The sequence below is a fragment of the Chlamydotis macqueenii genome, chromosome 23, assembly GCF_036417535.1.
Source record: "Chlamydotis macqueenii isolate bChlMac1 chromosome 23, bChlMac1.mat, whole genome shotgun sequence".
Classification (NCBI taxonomy): Eukaryota; Metazoa; Chordata; class Aves; order Otidiformes; family Otididae; genus Chlamydotis; species Chlamydotis macqueenii.
Window position 1 is genome coordinate 6,207,673 of NC_141578.1, and position 16,019 is coordinate 6,223,691.

Here is a 16,019-nt window from a genome sequence, read left to right on the forward strand (position 1 = left end):
GGCAGGTCGCAGCGGACAGGGCGATGCTGCTGGCGGTGCCCAGTCCCCTCGGTCTGCAGGGGGGCTCACATGCGGGGAGGAGGGGGAGTTCGATGCTTAGCGAGACGCTTCCTAAAAACTCAGTGCTGGTTTGCGTCCTAGCACACGCAGGGCGGAGGGAAAGGGTCACCCTTCCGCTTCCCCCGACTCTGGCTGCCGTTTCCTTGTGTTGGAGGAGCACCGGCAGATCCCGGCCGGGGGGCCCAGGTCCCGGCGTGCTGCGCAGGCGGGTGGGCAGCAAAACCTCGGGGCAGGGCTGCGGCAGCAGCGGGACGAACAGAAAAACACAGGAGAGCGATTGCAACTCTCAAGCCTAAATGCTCAGTGTATGACCAGCTTGGGGAGATCGATAGTTTGTGTTGTGTGGTGGGGTTTTTTAAGAGGAATCCGGTCTTCAGCTACGTTTATGTTTGGGGAGACTTTATTGCGGCCTTTCAATACTTAACAGGGGCTGATAAGAAAGATGAGAACAGACTTTTTGCAGGGCCTGTTGCGATGGGACAAGAGGTAATGGGTTTAAACTAAAAGAGGGGAGATTCAGACTGGGCATAAGGAGGAAATATTTTCCACTGAGGATGGTGGAACACTGGCCCGGGTTGCCCAGAGAGGCGGTGGGTGCCCCACCCCTGGAAACATTCCAGGACAGGTTGGCCGGGGCTCTGAGCAACCTGCTCTGGTTGGAGATGTCCCTGCTCCTGGCACGGGGGTTGGACTGGATGGGCTTTGAAGGGTCCTTCCCACCCAGACCACCCTGTGGTCACGCCGTAGCCCTCGGGGCTCTGCTGTCCCGCCAGCCCCCGCAGCAGCACGAGGTGCTGACCCCCAGCCCCGCTCCGGGGACCCCCGGCCCCTGGGCGGCCGCAGAAGCCCCCGGGGCTGGGAGGGGAGTTCACCCCGTCTCCCCACCCCGCTTTGTCCCCCCGGCGGGGCAGCAGCGGCTGCGGGAGGCACCTGGGCCGGAGGAGGGGCCGAGGGTGGGGCCAGGTGTGCCCGCCCCGCCCCGCACCCGCCGTGGCCCCGGCGCCGGCCCCGCGCCCGCTCCGCTCCGCTCCGGCGCGGCGGGGCTGCGCGGGTGGCAGCGCGGCGGGCAGCGCCAGGATGAAGAAGCACCACTCGGTGCAGGGCACCTTCAGCCGCCTCTTCGGGAAGCGCCAGGCCGGCCCCGCCGCCGCCGCCTCCCTCTTCGCCACCAACCCGCCCTGGATCTTCACGCAGGAGGTGACCTCGGACAGCGCGGGGGGCACCGGTCAGTACCCCCCCACCACCACCACGGGCGTGGGAGCCGGGCACAGGGCTCGGACGGGGCCGGGGAGCGGCGGTTCGCGCCTTTCTTCGGCGCCCGGTTGGGAAACCCCGCTTGGCTGGGCTGGGCTGGAAAAGCGCGGGATTAAACCCGCCAGGCCTGGGCCGAAGGCTCCCCGGGGCCCGAGCCCGCTCCCTCGGGCAGGCCCGGCCCAAGCAGGGCGAGAAGCCGCTGCCAGCCCCTGTTCCAGAGCTCTGTCCCACGCCGTGTTTGACCCGCTCCTTCCCAGGGTTTGGTTATTTACTCGCGAGCCTGTTTCTTGAAGGACCGTGTGCGTGGGGGGACGCCAGGGTTGGATGTTCCTTCAGATTTATTTGTATTTCGGTGTGGTTTGCCCTTGAGACTCGTGTAGGAGGGAACCACGTCCATAGCGCTGGAGCCAGGGAGGTGAAAGACAGCAGTGTGTGGGCGATGGTCGGTGGCCGTGAGCTTCCAACCAGCGCGTCCATTAGGAGAGGACCGGGCTGCGCGCGGTGAAGCCGCGTCCCTTGGCGCTGTTGCGGGGCGCTGACACCCCGCGGGCCGCGCTGGTGAAACTGAGATAACGCCAACGGGTGCCGGAGAGTTTCGCACAACTCCTAGACGCGAAAGGAAAACTGCTGATTTCTGACCGTCGTAAATCAGAGGAGGATTCAAGCTTCTCTCTGATGTGGTTTGGATTGAAAAAAAAAAAAAAAAAGAAAGTCGCTGTGTCTGCGTATTGCAAGCCTGATTTCCGTGGCTGCGATTGCAGCGGGGAGGCGTTCCTCTCGGGTGCGGGGAGCTGCTGCGGGGCCAGCCCGCGAAGCAAAAGCCGGGAGGCCTTGACATCCGAGCAGAAATACAAGCTGTTGAATCACCCTGTAGCATCTTTTTGGCGTTTATATAATGAATTTAGCGTGCGCAGGGTAGTGTGGCACACACTACCGAGGGAGCGTGTTCGCAGTAGCGTGTGCTGGGGCGTGGGCTCGTCGCAAGGAGGGGCCCGCTCACAGCTGAGCAGTGCACAGGGCAGATCTTACTGCGCCTTGATTTCCGCAGTGCCACGCTCTCACCCAGTGAAGCCCCATCCCTTGGCCCCGTTTTGTGAATATTTGCTGCGTAGCTTCGTGCCGTCGCCGCTGCCCAAAGGAGTCCGCTGCTGCTGCTAGTCCCCACCTTAGTTTTTCATACAGAGAAAACACAAGTGAAGCAACGTGGACTGGGTGTAGGTTTGCGTGTCACTGACTCAGAGATTCCTGAATGGAGTGACTGCTGCCGCCTCCTCGCTGCCAGCGGTGGATACCCCAGCGTCAAACCTGCTACGCCTACTCCAGGTGATGCAACTCCCAGGGAGGAAGAAGTTCCATGACATGTGTTGCAGGTTACTTATTTTATTTCCCATGACTGAGAGCACACGAATGTCTCCAGGACAGGCTGAATGTCAAAAAGTGGCCGAAGCGTAGTCAAGGCCAGTCGCTTCTGCCAGCCTCCGAAAGCGTGTTTCCTGATCCCTCCTTCCAGGAAACGAAGCTGGCAGAGCACAGGTCTTACTGGTGACAGGCTCTTAGCAGGCAAGTCCTGTTTATCTAGCAAAGAAAACACAACTACAAGCACTTCATTTTACTTTTTAATTAAATGGATCCAGGCTAGCGATGCTTAGTAATCTAGGATCAAAGACCTTGTGATCTTTAATCCAGTTTCCCACTGAGTTTACCTAGTGTCTTGTTTAATATAAAACTCATCGTTTCAAGTCTCTGAGCTGCTCTATCACTGCTCCACAAAGCTGTCTGAATCCAATCTGTCACGTTGCGCTGGCCTTAATCCTTGCTGCTTACTCACTGAATGTGGGGTCACCCAAGGGGTTGTGCAAAAATAATCATAATTTGCTGGCATTGCTGCCGTCCTCGGGACTCCAGCAGCTCCTCCATTGCGCTGGGGCCCCTCACAGGCAGCTAAGTGTTAAACTGCCGGATGGACCACAATAACCGAAGTGCAGGCTGATGTAGTATTTTGAAAGCTGAAGAAAATGTGATTTTTGTAAAGAAAGCCCTGTAGTGGCAGAAGTTTGGGGTAAGGGAGAGGAAGTCGTGGCTGACTGTCACGACAGTGACAGGACGATGGATGCTCCTGGGTGTATCCCAGGGTGACTTGTGGTGTCGTGGGTGGGAGAAGGGAAAAGCTGACCTGCTGCTGGGTGGCGTGTCTCAGGGTTGTGTGGAATTCATCTGCCTCCAAACCCCTAACTTCGGCAGAGGCTGTGGTAGCTCATGCCCAGCCCCTGGCGTGGTCGGGTTCTTCATTCCAGGTGTTCACCCAAGTGCTCTTCTGCTGTGGGAATGCACGCACAACCGCCCTCCTCTTTTTTTTTTTTTTTTTTTTTTTTAAATGCAGCCTGGCCCCTTTGCCTGCACGCGGAGCTTACACAGCCTTCGCCTTTCTGCTCCTCGGCTGTGCGATACTGGACAGAAACTGTGTCTGTGCTTCACACCCCAGCGTGAGGTCAGGTCTGAGGACTGCTTCCGAACAGGGGGGGGAAAAAAAAGGAAGAAAGCTATTTATTTCTCGTGTTTGTGTTTTAGTGTGGAGGGAGAGGTTGTTTACTTCCTCCTCCTCGCAGAAACCACTATCGAAATCTGTGAGGTGGGGATCTGCAGAGTTTTCTCTCTGATCACAGCCATTTTGCTCGCTTTCCGCCTCCTTCCTCAAACCCTCCTATTTTCTTTAATGTTGGTCGCCTTGGCTACGGATTATTTGTGTATCTCCTTCCAGCCAAGGTGGGGTTTACATGCTTCAGTGCTTCTGCTTGTTAATCCATGCTGTTAATCAGACACAAAGGACGTAATTAAACTAATTTTATGAGCTTTATTCACTGTCAGAAATAAACCGGCCCAAAAGGTGTGGTTCACGGGGCTGGGAACCAGCCGTACCCGATGGCTTCTGCTTGTGACACCGGGGCTCCGCGTCCGCTTTCTGCCGGACCGTCTCCATTCACAGCAGCGTTCGGTGGGGAGATGCTCCGAGCTTTTCTCTGAAAGGCGGGCTGAAGCCTGGAAGTGTTGCGGCAGGCACGATTTGTCCCCCAGTGCCAGCTGGATCGGGGTCAGACACGGGAGGGGAAAAAGCCCCCGTGAGTCCCGTTTCCGTTGCTGTGTCCGGGTGTGCAGTGAGGCGTTCCGCTCCGCTCGCCCCCGTCCCGCTCGGCACAAGCCAGCGGGCAGCCAGGGGTCAGGGGCGCCTCCGCTGCGTAAGGGACAGGGACCCTGTGACAGAGGGGAGGGAAGAACCTGTAACGAAGGGCAGCAGGAGGTCGGTGGTCAGGCTGCTGCTACCTCCCCCCTCAGTGCCGGCCGCTGGCGATCGGCTGCGATCGGATCCTGCCCGTGCTGGGAGCTGGTTTGTGTCCCCTCTGTGGCACCTGCCCCAGACCCACCGCCAGCTCTCCTGGGGGTCGGAGCCTCGCGGTGCTGTAAAGAGCCGATCCAGTTGCTCCTGAAGCATTGTCCTTCCCTAAACTTCATCTGGGCAGGGAGTGAATCGAATGCTTGTACTAACTTTTGACTCTCCTGAGGTAAATGTAAGTTGGCTACAATTAGAAATAAGCCTTTCAGAACAGACTTTGGCATTGGTGCTCTCTAAATCCAGCATCTGGAGCTGCTGGAAGGGTCTCTGCGCCTTGCAGGCATGTGCCAGAGCTGCCAGCCTGCCCGGGGGTCCTGCTCGCCTGGGACCTTTCTCCTCCAATCTTCAGCTCAGCTCTGGAACACCCAGATGCTCCCCAAAATCTGCTCCTGGGAGCTGATAGAGCAAATTCTTCACAGCTCTTTTTATAATTACGTAGTGTCCGGTGTTGTTTCTCCTGTTTCCTCGAACGTAGTGCTGCTGCTAACAGTCTTCTCTCCCCCTCAGGTGAGGTGATTGAAGTGTATTATGGCGACAATCGCTTCGGGACAATGACCGACTCTGGCACAGCAACGCTTAAACCTCGTCCGAGAGTCCGGCCGCTGCTGACTTTCTTACCCCTTGTGAGTATCCAGCTCGCCGCTGGGATTCGTTACGGCAGCGCGTGTAACTGGTGCACAGAACCAGCTGGGCTGGCTGCTGCTCTCGTCTCTACCCAAGGGGGGAAAATAAATGAGAAGCAAAACCACTCTGTAATAATGCTGGATAGGAGGGATTAGGAGGTGATCTGAGTTCAAGGCTTGTGTTGGACATAGGCAAGGTACTCGGGCGAGAGACGTAAGCATCGTCAGACTTGTATTTTCAATTAAAAAAAGAAATTGCTGAGCACGTAGATGATAGATCTGGCTTGCGCTGCGTTTTATCTAACCGCTGCTGGCAGTCTCTCTGTGGATCAGGTGTGAGGCTGCCGAGAGCGATAGCAGCACTCTGTCCTGTTTACAGCAGGGGAGCAAGGAGGCGATGCCGCGGGTGTCTGTGCAGAGGCTGATTTCCCAGTCTCCCTGTGAGAAAACCGTTCCCAGCAGAGCCACCCCGGCTCCAGCAGCAGAGGAGGCTTTGCACCCCTGCACCTTTCTGAGGGTCTGAGGCGCGAGAGGGTACTGTGAAGCGCGTGGTTGCTCAGGGGTACTTTGGAGATGGCAATAGCTAAATCTGAAGTGATACACACAGGTCACTGAGGTCACTGAAGGCAGTAAAGCACCTGAAAGCCTTTGGTCTTGACGAGGAAATCCTCTCTGAGAGCAGGAATGCTTTTCCGCCTACACCCTTGTCCTTAGAGCAGCCGTCACCTACAGCAGAAGTCAGGCTGGTCTGCTGCCGCCTGGGCGCAGTTAGGAGTTAATGGGCTGTGCAGGTGTTGTCTGGGGGACAACTGGGGGGCGAGGGGAAGCTCACGTATCTATATGAGAGTGTGGGTAGGGAGCTGTGGGGTTACACGGGTTCTAGCGTGGGGGTAGCGCTTCGTATTCAGAGAAGTCCTTGGCCTCTCTGAGACCCCAAGATGCTACACAGATATGTTTTGGTGCCTTCTTTGTACGAAGCAGCCTCAAACCCGGCTCATTTAATGGGTGGGAAGCGTGGGCTCCTGAGAGATTGGGGGACCCGGGGACCGTGAGGAGGGGCAGGTTCCCCTTCGCTGGGAACAGGGGATATCTAACTCTGTTCCAGCGCTGAAAAGTGAATTTGTGGTGGTTACAGTGAAAGCCCCCCTTAATGGGATCCTGGGCACACATAAATCTGATGCAGGTACCACAAACTGGAAATGCAGGTTCTGGAAATGCCGCCTGCTCTGAATCAGCTGGAGGTTTGCTGGGCTGGTCACACCCCGAGCAAACACAGCAGCGGGAAACAATCTTTCCAGTCATCTCTGGAGGCTGGCAGCACACTGGAGATGCTTTCCATTTTAAAAGCCAGCTTGTGACGTGAGGATGGGTGGTTTTTGAGAGGTGCTGAGCGTTAGCAACTGCACCAGAAATTTTTTGTGTGAAACAGGCTTGTCCCATTTTTAGGACCTGTTGAAGTGACATGTCCAAAATTACTACTCATTTATGAAATGTGGGCTGTTTCTTCCAGCTTTGCATAGATCTCTTCCGACTGCCGTTCCCTTTCTACTCCTATCCAAATACGTGATGCATACGTTGCTTTTAATTCAGTGCTCAGACATCGTTGTTTCCCTGTAAATGAGCAGGTATCCTCGGTGAGCTCTGGAGACTGGCAGCAATGAATTTCCATAGCAAATGGGAACTGCTGTGGGGTTTTTTTTTTCCTTTGTGGTTTGCAGTGTCCCATTGCTCTGGACAATTTCGTTATCAGCTCTTCTGCCTCTGTTAGCCTTTCTCTTCCCCCTGGCTTTCAGCTGAAGTTGAGGATCTTTCCTTTGCCTTGTGCTGTATCTCAGGGACCAGCAAAGAGGTCTTAGACGAGGCTATAAGGTTCACCTGGGGTGATGTTTCGGCACTAGCAGATCTGTCCTGATGCCTTCACAGACCTGGGCTTCTCCCTCAGCACGGTCTGATCGGTCGTGCAATCCCGGGGATGTGGATTCCCACTTACTCTCCCGGCTCACCAGTAACCAGCTCATTCCCTGGTGGTTATAGAGGATCTCTGGTCACCGGCTGGGTGATGGGCCTTGTGAGCGAAGCATGTGTATTTTCTTCATATTTGGTCAAAAGCTGAGGATTCCAGGGCTCTTCTGAAGGAGCCCAGGCTGCTGCTGCTGAAATCAGCCCTGCCCCATCAGCTCCTGCGTGTGTAACGTTCGTGTGCTGGCTGGGGCGGGCTGTGTAAATCCCACTTCACCTTTGGTCAGGGAGACTTTGGAATCCTGTAGCAATATCTTGTGAGAACAGCGATAGTGTCAGCGCAAGGCAAAGGGCGCGGGCTCAGTCATTATCTAGGCTTTTGTACGCGGAGCGGTGCAGGCTGGTGGTGGGGAGCCGTTTCCTTGGCACGAGGGGCTGTTAGCAGCTCTGGGGGTGCCTAGGAGTGCACGAGACCCTGGGAACGGGGCGGTGCGTCCCTGACCGCTGCCCGTGGGCTCCGCGAGCTCCTGCCGCTCGCCCAGCGTTGTTTCCTCACTGCGGGTCTCTCCCAGCGTTGCTACGTGAACGCCCGCTCCGCTGCCTCGGTCGCTTACGTCTGTGCTGACAGCCTGATTCAGCACGGGTTTGTGTTTGGGACATGGGCGCGTTCGGGTGCGTTTCGTGAGCAGTTCCGGCCCTTGCGCAGAGCAATCTTGGCAGTGAGTCATGGAGGAAAGGAGGGGCTTTCTGCCACTGGCAGGTGTGCCAGGCGGGAGCCTCGGTCAGCACGCCGCGTGAGTCAGCGCGCTGCGAATATCTCGCGGTGGGTGGCTGTAATTATCTGAAGTGCCCGAGCTGCGAGCACCCGCGCAGGCGTGTGGGCTGCTAAACTGCACGGCCCTGTAGCAGCTAAATGCGCTGCTGAGTGTTCAGCGCGAAGGCGAAGGGAGCAATTGAGAGCGAAGCGCAAAGCACACAAGTAGCAGTTCTCCCCAGCGTGCTCAGATATGCTGGTGCCGGTTTCCCAAAACGCTGGAAGTCTGTCCGTGACTTCGGCGCGGTGTGTACGTGACTGTGGCATGAGCTGGCGTCGCTCGCTGGGGAGCAGTACCCGCAGAACCCACGGGAGCTGTTGGATTTGCTTGGTGTGTGAATGGTGAGGAACTAGCGCTGCTGCGTGGGCCGGGGAGCCGTGCTCCTCTCCGGCCCCTCTGCACCTGGCTAGCACGGGGGAGCTGTGTCCGTGGCTTCTGCAGCCTCGATCGCTTCGCTTATCCCCTTAAACCCTGTCAACAGCAGCTTCCGCAGGGACCTCCGTGTCTCAGGAGCGGCGCTGGATCCCATCAGGCTCCTGTCTGCGTAGAGGAATTACCAGCTCTACAGGCTGGAGCCTGCTTGTCAGCGCTTTGATACCCTGGGCGTAAAACTAACAGCTCCGTTTTCTCAACTATTGCAGAACGCTCAAGAATCCCACGGGGTGGCTGTGCCAACGCCGTCGGTGCCAGAAGACTTTGAGGAAAAAGCAACTCTTGGTAAGGGATCTTCTCTGCGAGGTCCTGGAGGGTGCTAAGCGCTCAGCAGCACCGTGCCCTCGGGGAGGGAAGCGTGAGTGTATTGAGCTCTGGAGCAGACAGTCTGATCGTGCTAAAATCGGAGTCTGCTATTAATTATTTTTTTAAGTAATTCAAAATTAACTAATTTCTAAGGTTTGAGGCATAGTGGCTGTTACAGTTCAATAAGCTTTAGACGGCTCCTGAGCAAAATGAACCGGTTTCCTAGCAGGACAGCTGGCCAGGGGCGACGCTGGCCATCGCGGTGCTGATGGAGAAGGTGCTCACGCCGCCGTGCTCTCGCTCTGCCTTTCAGGCTCTGGCTCCCAGATCAATGGGAACTACCGGATGTACAGCTCGGTGGGGGACCTGCGCCCACAGGCTCTCGACGGGGATGACCTGGACGAAGACATCCCTCCACCGCCGTCGGTACCCCCACCACCTCCTCCAACAGCACCGGCACCTGAGCCACCACCTCCAGCCTCGCCGGTTCCTCCGCCGCCTGAAGTGCTGCCTCCACCACCACTGCCACCACCTGAGATGGTGCCACCACCTCCAGCCATGGCGCCTCCGCCACCTCCAGACCTGTCCTCCCCCAGCACACCGGCTCCTCCAGACTTCATCCCGCCAGCCCCACCGGGTGCCGCGCCGCTCAGCCGGGACCCGGCACCCTTCACCACTGGCATCTCCAAGTGGAAGTCTGAGACAGTGCTGAACACGAGGCAAGGGGATGCCGAGGGACCACTCTGCCCTGCTGAGGCTGGGGTGCCAGCTGCCCCCGGCCCAAAGGAGAGTCTGCAGCCCAAGCACTGTCCCGAGCCCCACCTCACCTTCCCCAGGTCCTTCAAGGTGCCCCCGCCAGCCCCAGCCCGGTCCTCCTCCATCCCCGTGCAGGAGAGCCAGCCTGTTCGGCCGGAGCCCTTCCCCAAGCAGCCTCACGCCCGGCCTCCCCTCCCGCCCTGCTTCACCATAAGACCTGCGGCCAAGGCTCACGCAGGAGGAGGAGGAGAGCAAAGAAATTCCCCTCTGAGACAGGTCATCACGAAGCCGGCTGTGCCAACACCCCCACCGTTGAGCCCCAAGCCGAGCCCAGGGCTCAGCCAAGGGATGCGTTCTGCTGGTCACCAGTCCCCGCTGCCCAGCTCCGAGATGGAGAAGGTTCCCCAGCCAAAAACAGCTAAGAGAGACTCTCCTCCAAAATCCGAACCTCTCTCTGCAAACGATCTGGACCTGCCCCCTCCGGACTACCCGACCAGTGAGGACGACTGGAGGGACGCCGGCAACCTGAGCAGGCTGCGGCACGAGCTCTCGGCCCTCCTGCGCTCCCCACGGAGGGAGGAGAGGCCACCGGAGAAGCCGTCTGCTCCCCAACCCGCGGACAGCGGTGCTGACTGTGCCGGCAGCCGTGAGCCCGGTCTCAATGGGCACCAGCTCGCCGGACCTACTGGGAAAGATGCACAGTTACCTGCAGGAGGGGAGAGCGAGAAGAAAGAGGTGCCCAGCAGCACGCCCAGTGCCAAGGGGAGCTCTCCCAGCACCACGCTCCCAGCTCCAGAAAGCAACCCCACCACGCAGTCCCACAGCGTGATGAAAATCAGGAACGAGCTGGAGGCTGTGCTGTCCCTGAAGAAGGAAGGGAAGCCTGCCCTGGGACTCGGCAGCCAGAAGCAGGGAACTGAGGATGGCGGCAGCACCCCACGGATAAGGAAGAGCCCCCCTGACCCGAGGAAGAGCCCCCCTGACCCGAGGAAGAGCCCCCCTGACCCGGGTGACTCGATGCTGCCGAAAGTGGCCCCGAGCCCGCTCCCAGCACCAGCACCCGCAGTGGAGAAGGGTGAGACGGGGCACGAGGAGCATCCCGCTCCTGCCGCTAGCAAGGCCACAGAGAGAGAGAACTCGACCCCTGCTCCCGGGCCCCTTGACAGCAGCGCAAGCCCCCCACCCACACCTTGGGGACCGGCAGAAGAGCCCCCTGCTCACATCTCCCCCTCGCCCCCCGTTTCTCCCACCCAGAGCCCAGCACCGCAGCCCAACGCGGCCATCTTCCAGTACAAAGTGCACCGGGCTGGGGCCAGCTCGGCCGAACCGCCCTGCGCCTCCAGCTCGGCCGAACCGCCCTGCCCCGCAGGCTTGGCCAGGAGCCCGCCGGGCGCCTCGGGAGCGGCGCAAGAGGAGGTGCTGATCCACCCCGTGACGGGCGAGCGCGTGGAGCGGGGCTCCCCCATGGCGCTGCTCCTGGCAGCCCGGCAGCGTGCCCAGCGCGGCCGGCAAGGCGGTGAGGTGGGAGCCGCCCCACGGGCAAAGCCGCCGCTGAAATTCGGAAGCGCCTCGTTGGACACCACCTCCACCAACTTCTACCGCCATGAGTCCAAGCCCTACTCCTTCACCGTGGTGCCCCGGCCGCCCACGGCGGCTGTGGTGGATTCAGGATGGAGCAAACCTCCATCCTTCTCCAGCTCCTCGGAGAAGGGCCAGGACACGCGGGCAGCGGGTGAGTTGCAGCCCCCGAGCGTCCCCGGGCACCGGCGAGCCGCTGCCTCCAGCCTGCTGCGGGGCCTCCTCGAGTCCGGGCAGCCGAACCAGGCCGGCGCGCCCCACCATGGCGTGCCCAGGGAGGAGGAGAACGGGGAGACAGCGCTGGACTTCGGGATTATCCCCCCGCCCCCCGAGTTCAGCAACGAGGTGGACGAGGCCAAGGGGCCCCTTCCAAGTCGGGAGGAGAACCACAAGTGCCCCAGCTTCCCCGACTGCAGCCGGGGCTCGGAGCCTCCGCGACACTTCAGGTGGCCCGGCTACGGCCGTGGCTACGGGGGCAGCCATGAGTCGCCGGCCCCGCTGCCCTCGGAGAAGAGCAGGAGGAATGGCGACTTCACACCCCAGTACCCGGATTACAGCAGCTCTGCCGGTTATTTCGGCCGCTGCCCGAACCCCCGCCCGCTGATCAAGAAGCGCCTGTACGTCTCTGAGCCCGACAGCTCCTACCCCCCGACAGCTGCAGCCCCCCGGGGCGCAGGCACCCTCTTCTACGGTCCCGGGGGATACAGCTCGGCCGGGGAGGGGGTCCGCCGCCTGGGCTCTGCCCACAGGAACGGCCCCACGAGCGCGCAGGGCAGGCGGACGTCCATCGATGCTGCTGGGAAAGCCGCGCCGTACGGCAGCGCCGGGGCCGACGCCAAGTTCAAGGCGCAGAACGGGGATTTCTCGCCCGCCAGCGCGGTGGCAGCCAGCAGGTATGTGCCCCCCTCAGCTGACCACTTCTCTGTCCTCTGTGTCCCTTTGACTTGAAGGAGGGGAGGGCTGGGACCCCGGGCTGGCCCCAGGGCAGCGCAGAGGCCCGAAAGAACTCCTGCCACCTCAGTCCAGGGCTGCGGCTGTCCCGTGGTTCCTCCCTCGTCCCAGCCAAAACCCTGGCACCCTCTCCTCGCCATGTTGGTGGGTGGAGGCACGAGGCAATGTGGAAGTCACTCTGATAGGTGACGGGTAAAAAAATAAATTGCAATTTTTAATAAAAACAAATAATTTCCTTGATGTTCAGTGACTTTCCCTCCGTTTTCCCTCCAGACCTGCCCACGGCAGCTCGCAGTACAGCGGACCCACCAACACCTTCACGGTCAGGCCCGGGGCGCGCCAGCCCATCTCCTACGCCTACCAGGGCGGCCACCGGTAGGCTTGTCCGCGGGCTGCTCCGCCGCCCTCCTCCGGCTGGGAAGGGATGAGAAGGCGCCTGGGCGGGCGGTCTCCTCGGCGGCACCAGGGACGGTCCCAACCCAGCCAGCGCTGACGCTGCTGACGGAGAAGGCGGGGAGCGAACCCGGGACCCGGGCTCTTCTCAAAGACAGTCATGGAGAGTAGTTACGACAGACGACCGGCTGCTGTCTTGTTACGTGAGCAAACGTGGTTTTCCTTCTCCAATTTCCCCCCTACATTATTTTCAAAATTGCAGCCTGATATATCTTCTGTGAAAGTCAAAAAGCATCCTTAGTTCTCTTTGAAGAGCATCACTGCTGGAGAGGTTGTTTTCAGTTTTGTTTGTTGGTTTTTTGTTTGGTTTTTTTTTTAATGTGTTTAAATCCAACATGCTTAGGAATGGGGAGAGGCCAACTGGGAGATGCGCATAACGGAAGCAAGCCAGTACGCAGCTAAATCTAGGGGAGTTACAATCAGGATGTGAGGCCAGCGGGATAGAAATGGAGTTTAGGATGTCTAGATCCTAACCTCTTCTGTCCCCGCCTCCTTCAACAGCCTTGAGCAAACCATTTACGCCGATGCCTTAAAACCTGGCTGTTGGTGCCTGTCCTGCCGAGCCGGGCGCAGCTCCGCCGCGGAGCTCTGAGCCCCTTACGCAGGGAGCGGCCGCGGGGCGGGCAGCGCCTTCGGGCGCGCGGGGCCTTTCTTTGCTGCTCCTTTGGGGCACTGTAAGTGTTTCTGGTTTTAGTTATTCCTCACAGAGGAGGGCTGTGAGGCCGGGATGGGTGGCTGTAAAGCGCTTTGGAGACTTCAAACGTTGAGCAGTTCTCCTTTTCTTGGGTTAGCTGGCGGGCGTCAGCAGCTCACCGGGGCGCTGTGCTGGTGGTGCTTTCCTGGAGGGGTCTCTTACTGCTTCATACCCACGTAAACCCCACCTCCAAAAGCTAAACCACCGAGTCCTTATAAGCTGTTTTACTGAGACTTGGCTTCAGTTTGTCTGACCTGGGGGACTGAGAAGCTAAATTTCGGTGTCATTGTAGAGTGTTCGACGCTTCTGGTGCACGAATGTCTCCGCTTACGGGACGTGGCTTGCGCTGGTTCCGTAGCGCGTGCCTGGGTGCTGGGCGTGTGTGCGTGCCTGTCCCTGCTTCCCGCCCGTGCCCCTCTGAAGGGGGTGGTGACGGCTCTGCGGTGGGGTGGGAGGTACGAGCAGCCTTAAAAAGGCGATTTTATACTGCACAGCGAGCAATACAGGCTTACGATAGCTGACCAAAGCTTTGAATAGCCAGGTTCCTGAAATTAGAAATACATCGTCTTCCTCGTAGATAAACTTGCTGAAAATCGCTGTAAGATAAGTGTAAAAACTTGTAGAGAATGTTTTCTGATCACTGACAAACTAAAAGCACTTTGAGACATTAGTCTACTTTTTCGGAAAGCACTTTCTATTTTCAATGCTATACAGCATCATCAGTTCCACTCCAGTTTACCCTGCGTTGCATGGACACGCGTATCTGTGCACGTACGCAGATTTTGCTCTACAATTCAACTCAAAATTCCGTGATAAATTTTCCTTTCTGGTGGAATTTTCAAAAGTTACCTTGATATTGTCATGTCTTTGACGTTTTTATGTTATTTCCAACTTTACCTAATAATTTAAGAGCTGTTTCAAATATTGCAACAGCTTCAGAGTACTCTGAACTTTACTTTGCTGTGAATAAATGAGAATACCATCAAATACCAGCATCTGTCTAATAGCCAATTCAAATGGCATTTTTATGCCAGTAAGTCGCGGTGACTGGGAAGATTTCCAGACATGCTCACCCCAGCCAGAGTTGAAGTAACATGTTTTAAATATCTGGGTGTTGGTTTTTTAAAAAGTTCGTGGAGAAAAGTGACGATGGAGTAACTTTCTGGGTATTTAAGTGTGCCGGTGTCCTGTAGAATAGCCCCCGCCGCAAAACCTGGGCTTCTCCGTGCGAGGAGCATCTTGAGGATTCTTATTTATCTATGGAAGTAAAGCTGTGATCCTGTCTGAGTGGCTTCAGGGTCCTGGTTTGGTATTGGATGAAGTTTCAGCGGTTTAACTTGAAACAAAACAAAGAAGCCTCTCTGATAATATTGCAACCTAATTGTTTTTCTTCCTGATACTTTTTTTTTTCCAAAATATGAAGTTATAACTGCAAATTCTCAAAAACAGTTTTAAATTTACAGTGTTGTTGAGAGACTTCAGCTTTCAATATTGACTTCACCCAGAAATTAGGGGGATGGGTGTGTGTGTGTGCAATTTTCCTCCTCAGGAATTCTCCTAAGTTTGAGCGTATCCCCAACACAAGTGCCGGTTTGGGGGTTTTTTGGGTGTTTCTTTTTTTAGAGCAAAATGTGAAACTCCAATGGTGGCATTTGCTTTGAATTTCACATTTACTATTTCACCCAGACACATAATTCATATGTAGTTGTAATAAGGTGTTATATAGTGTGGAGTGTCCTGTTTCTAGCCGACGTATATTTTATACTAAATATCAGAAGCATGATAATGTAAGTCAGTTTGATGAAACAGCCATTATTCATTCAAAAACACCCATTCTGGGAACGCACGGTGGCCTAAGCTGTAACTCAATCAGGTAGGGCTCTGCTCACAGTTGTAAAACTGGTTAGCACTGATGTTTTAAACAGTGGAACTAAACACTTTGGGCTATCCCTGCTTCTTTTGAATGTATTAAGCAAAATTGTAGTATTTCAGTAACAACTAGCCATTTACGCTGGGGGCATTGGGAACTGTTTGTAGAAACCAGAGCTGTTGGCAGCCAGAGCACTTGGAGGGGGAAGTTAAATCCGTAGGGAAGAGCGAGGACTTCTCGGCTGCAGGGATGGGGAAGAGCTCCCTCTTCCTTGGCCAGGTGACCTTGTCAGGACAGCACGTAGATAAACTCTGCTCCGATTCCCGTTTCAGCTCCTTCTCCCCAGCTTTGTTTGACTACAGAAATTTAGCAATAGAAGAGGAAGAAATTGAGGGGCAGTGATGGAGCCCAATCTTAGTGCTGAGAGCAACCTTGAAGCCCGACAGTGGAATTATTCTCACTCCAGCCCTCTTTGATGCAGTTCGGTCATTCAAGTCTTGATACAACTTCAATTATCCCTCGCAGCTGCCTCTTCCTCACCAGTGCCTGCTAATGTACCATAACTGATCACTGTACTTCAGGAGCACCGAACAAAGTCTCTTATTTATGAGTGCCATTGAACACCAACCTTCTTGCATTAAATATGTCTGGACGTATTGTTTTATTACATGTGTTGTCTGACTTTATTGCCTAAGTGGTCCGTCTGCCCTAACACCGAGATCTCTGCACGGAAGATTAAAAGGACGGGGAAACAGCTCAAACTGGCCTCGGAAAACATCTGCATTTCAGCCTACCTAGGGCTTGGGCCAACTTCTACCTGTTGTGGATATAAACCCTGTGGCAACGTAAGTGTTTTTAGAAGCCTGATCAAGGAATGAAG

At 56.7% G+C, this 16,019-nt stretch overlaps 1 protein-coding gene across 1 annotated transcript; it reads left to right on the forward strand.

The window, feature by feature from the left end:
* The first annotated feature begins 1,104 nt into the window (after window positions 1-1,104).
* Window positions 1,105-15,803, forward strand: C23H6orf132 (chromosome 23 C6orf132 homolog). The gene is made up of 5 exons (XM_086765904.1): window positions 1,105-1,285; window positions 5,210-5,325; window positions 8,741-8,816; window positions 9,151-12,064; window positions 12,396-15,803. Exons 1-5 carry the CDS (start codon window positions 1,138-1,140, stop codon window positions 12,499-12,501), a joined length of 3,360 nt encoding a protein of 1,119 aa, XP_086622030.1. The 5' UTR covers window positions 1,105-1,137; the 3' UTR covers window positions 12,502-15,803.
* The last annotated feature ends 216 nt before the right edge of the window (window positions 15,804-16,019 follow it).

What these genes read in the sequence shown, in the direction of transcription:
- C23H6orf132 (XM_086765904.1), top strand. Translation starts at nt 1,138, where the DNA reads ATGAAGAAGCACCACTCGGTGCAGGGCACCTTCAGCCGCCTCTTCGGG. An exon ending in TGCTGACTTTCTTACCCCTT is followed by an intron (nt 5,326 to 8,740) that starts GTGAGTATCCAG and finishes CAACTATTGCAG; the next exon opens with AACGCTCAAGAATCCCACGG. An exon ending in AGCGCGGTGGCAGCCAGCAG is followed by an intron (nt 12,065 to 12,395) that starts GTATGTGCCCCC and finishes TTTTCCCTCCAG; the next exon opens with ACCTGCCCACGGCAGCTCGC.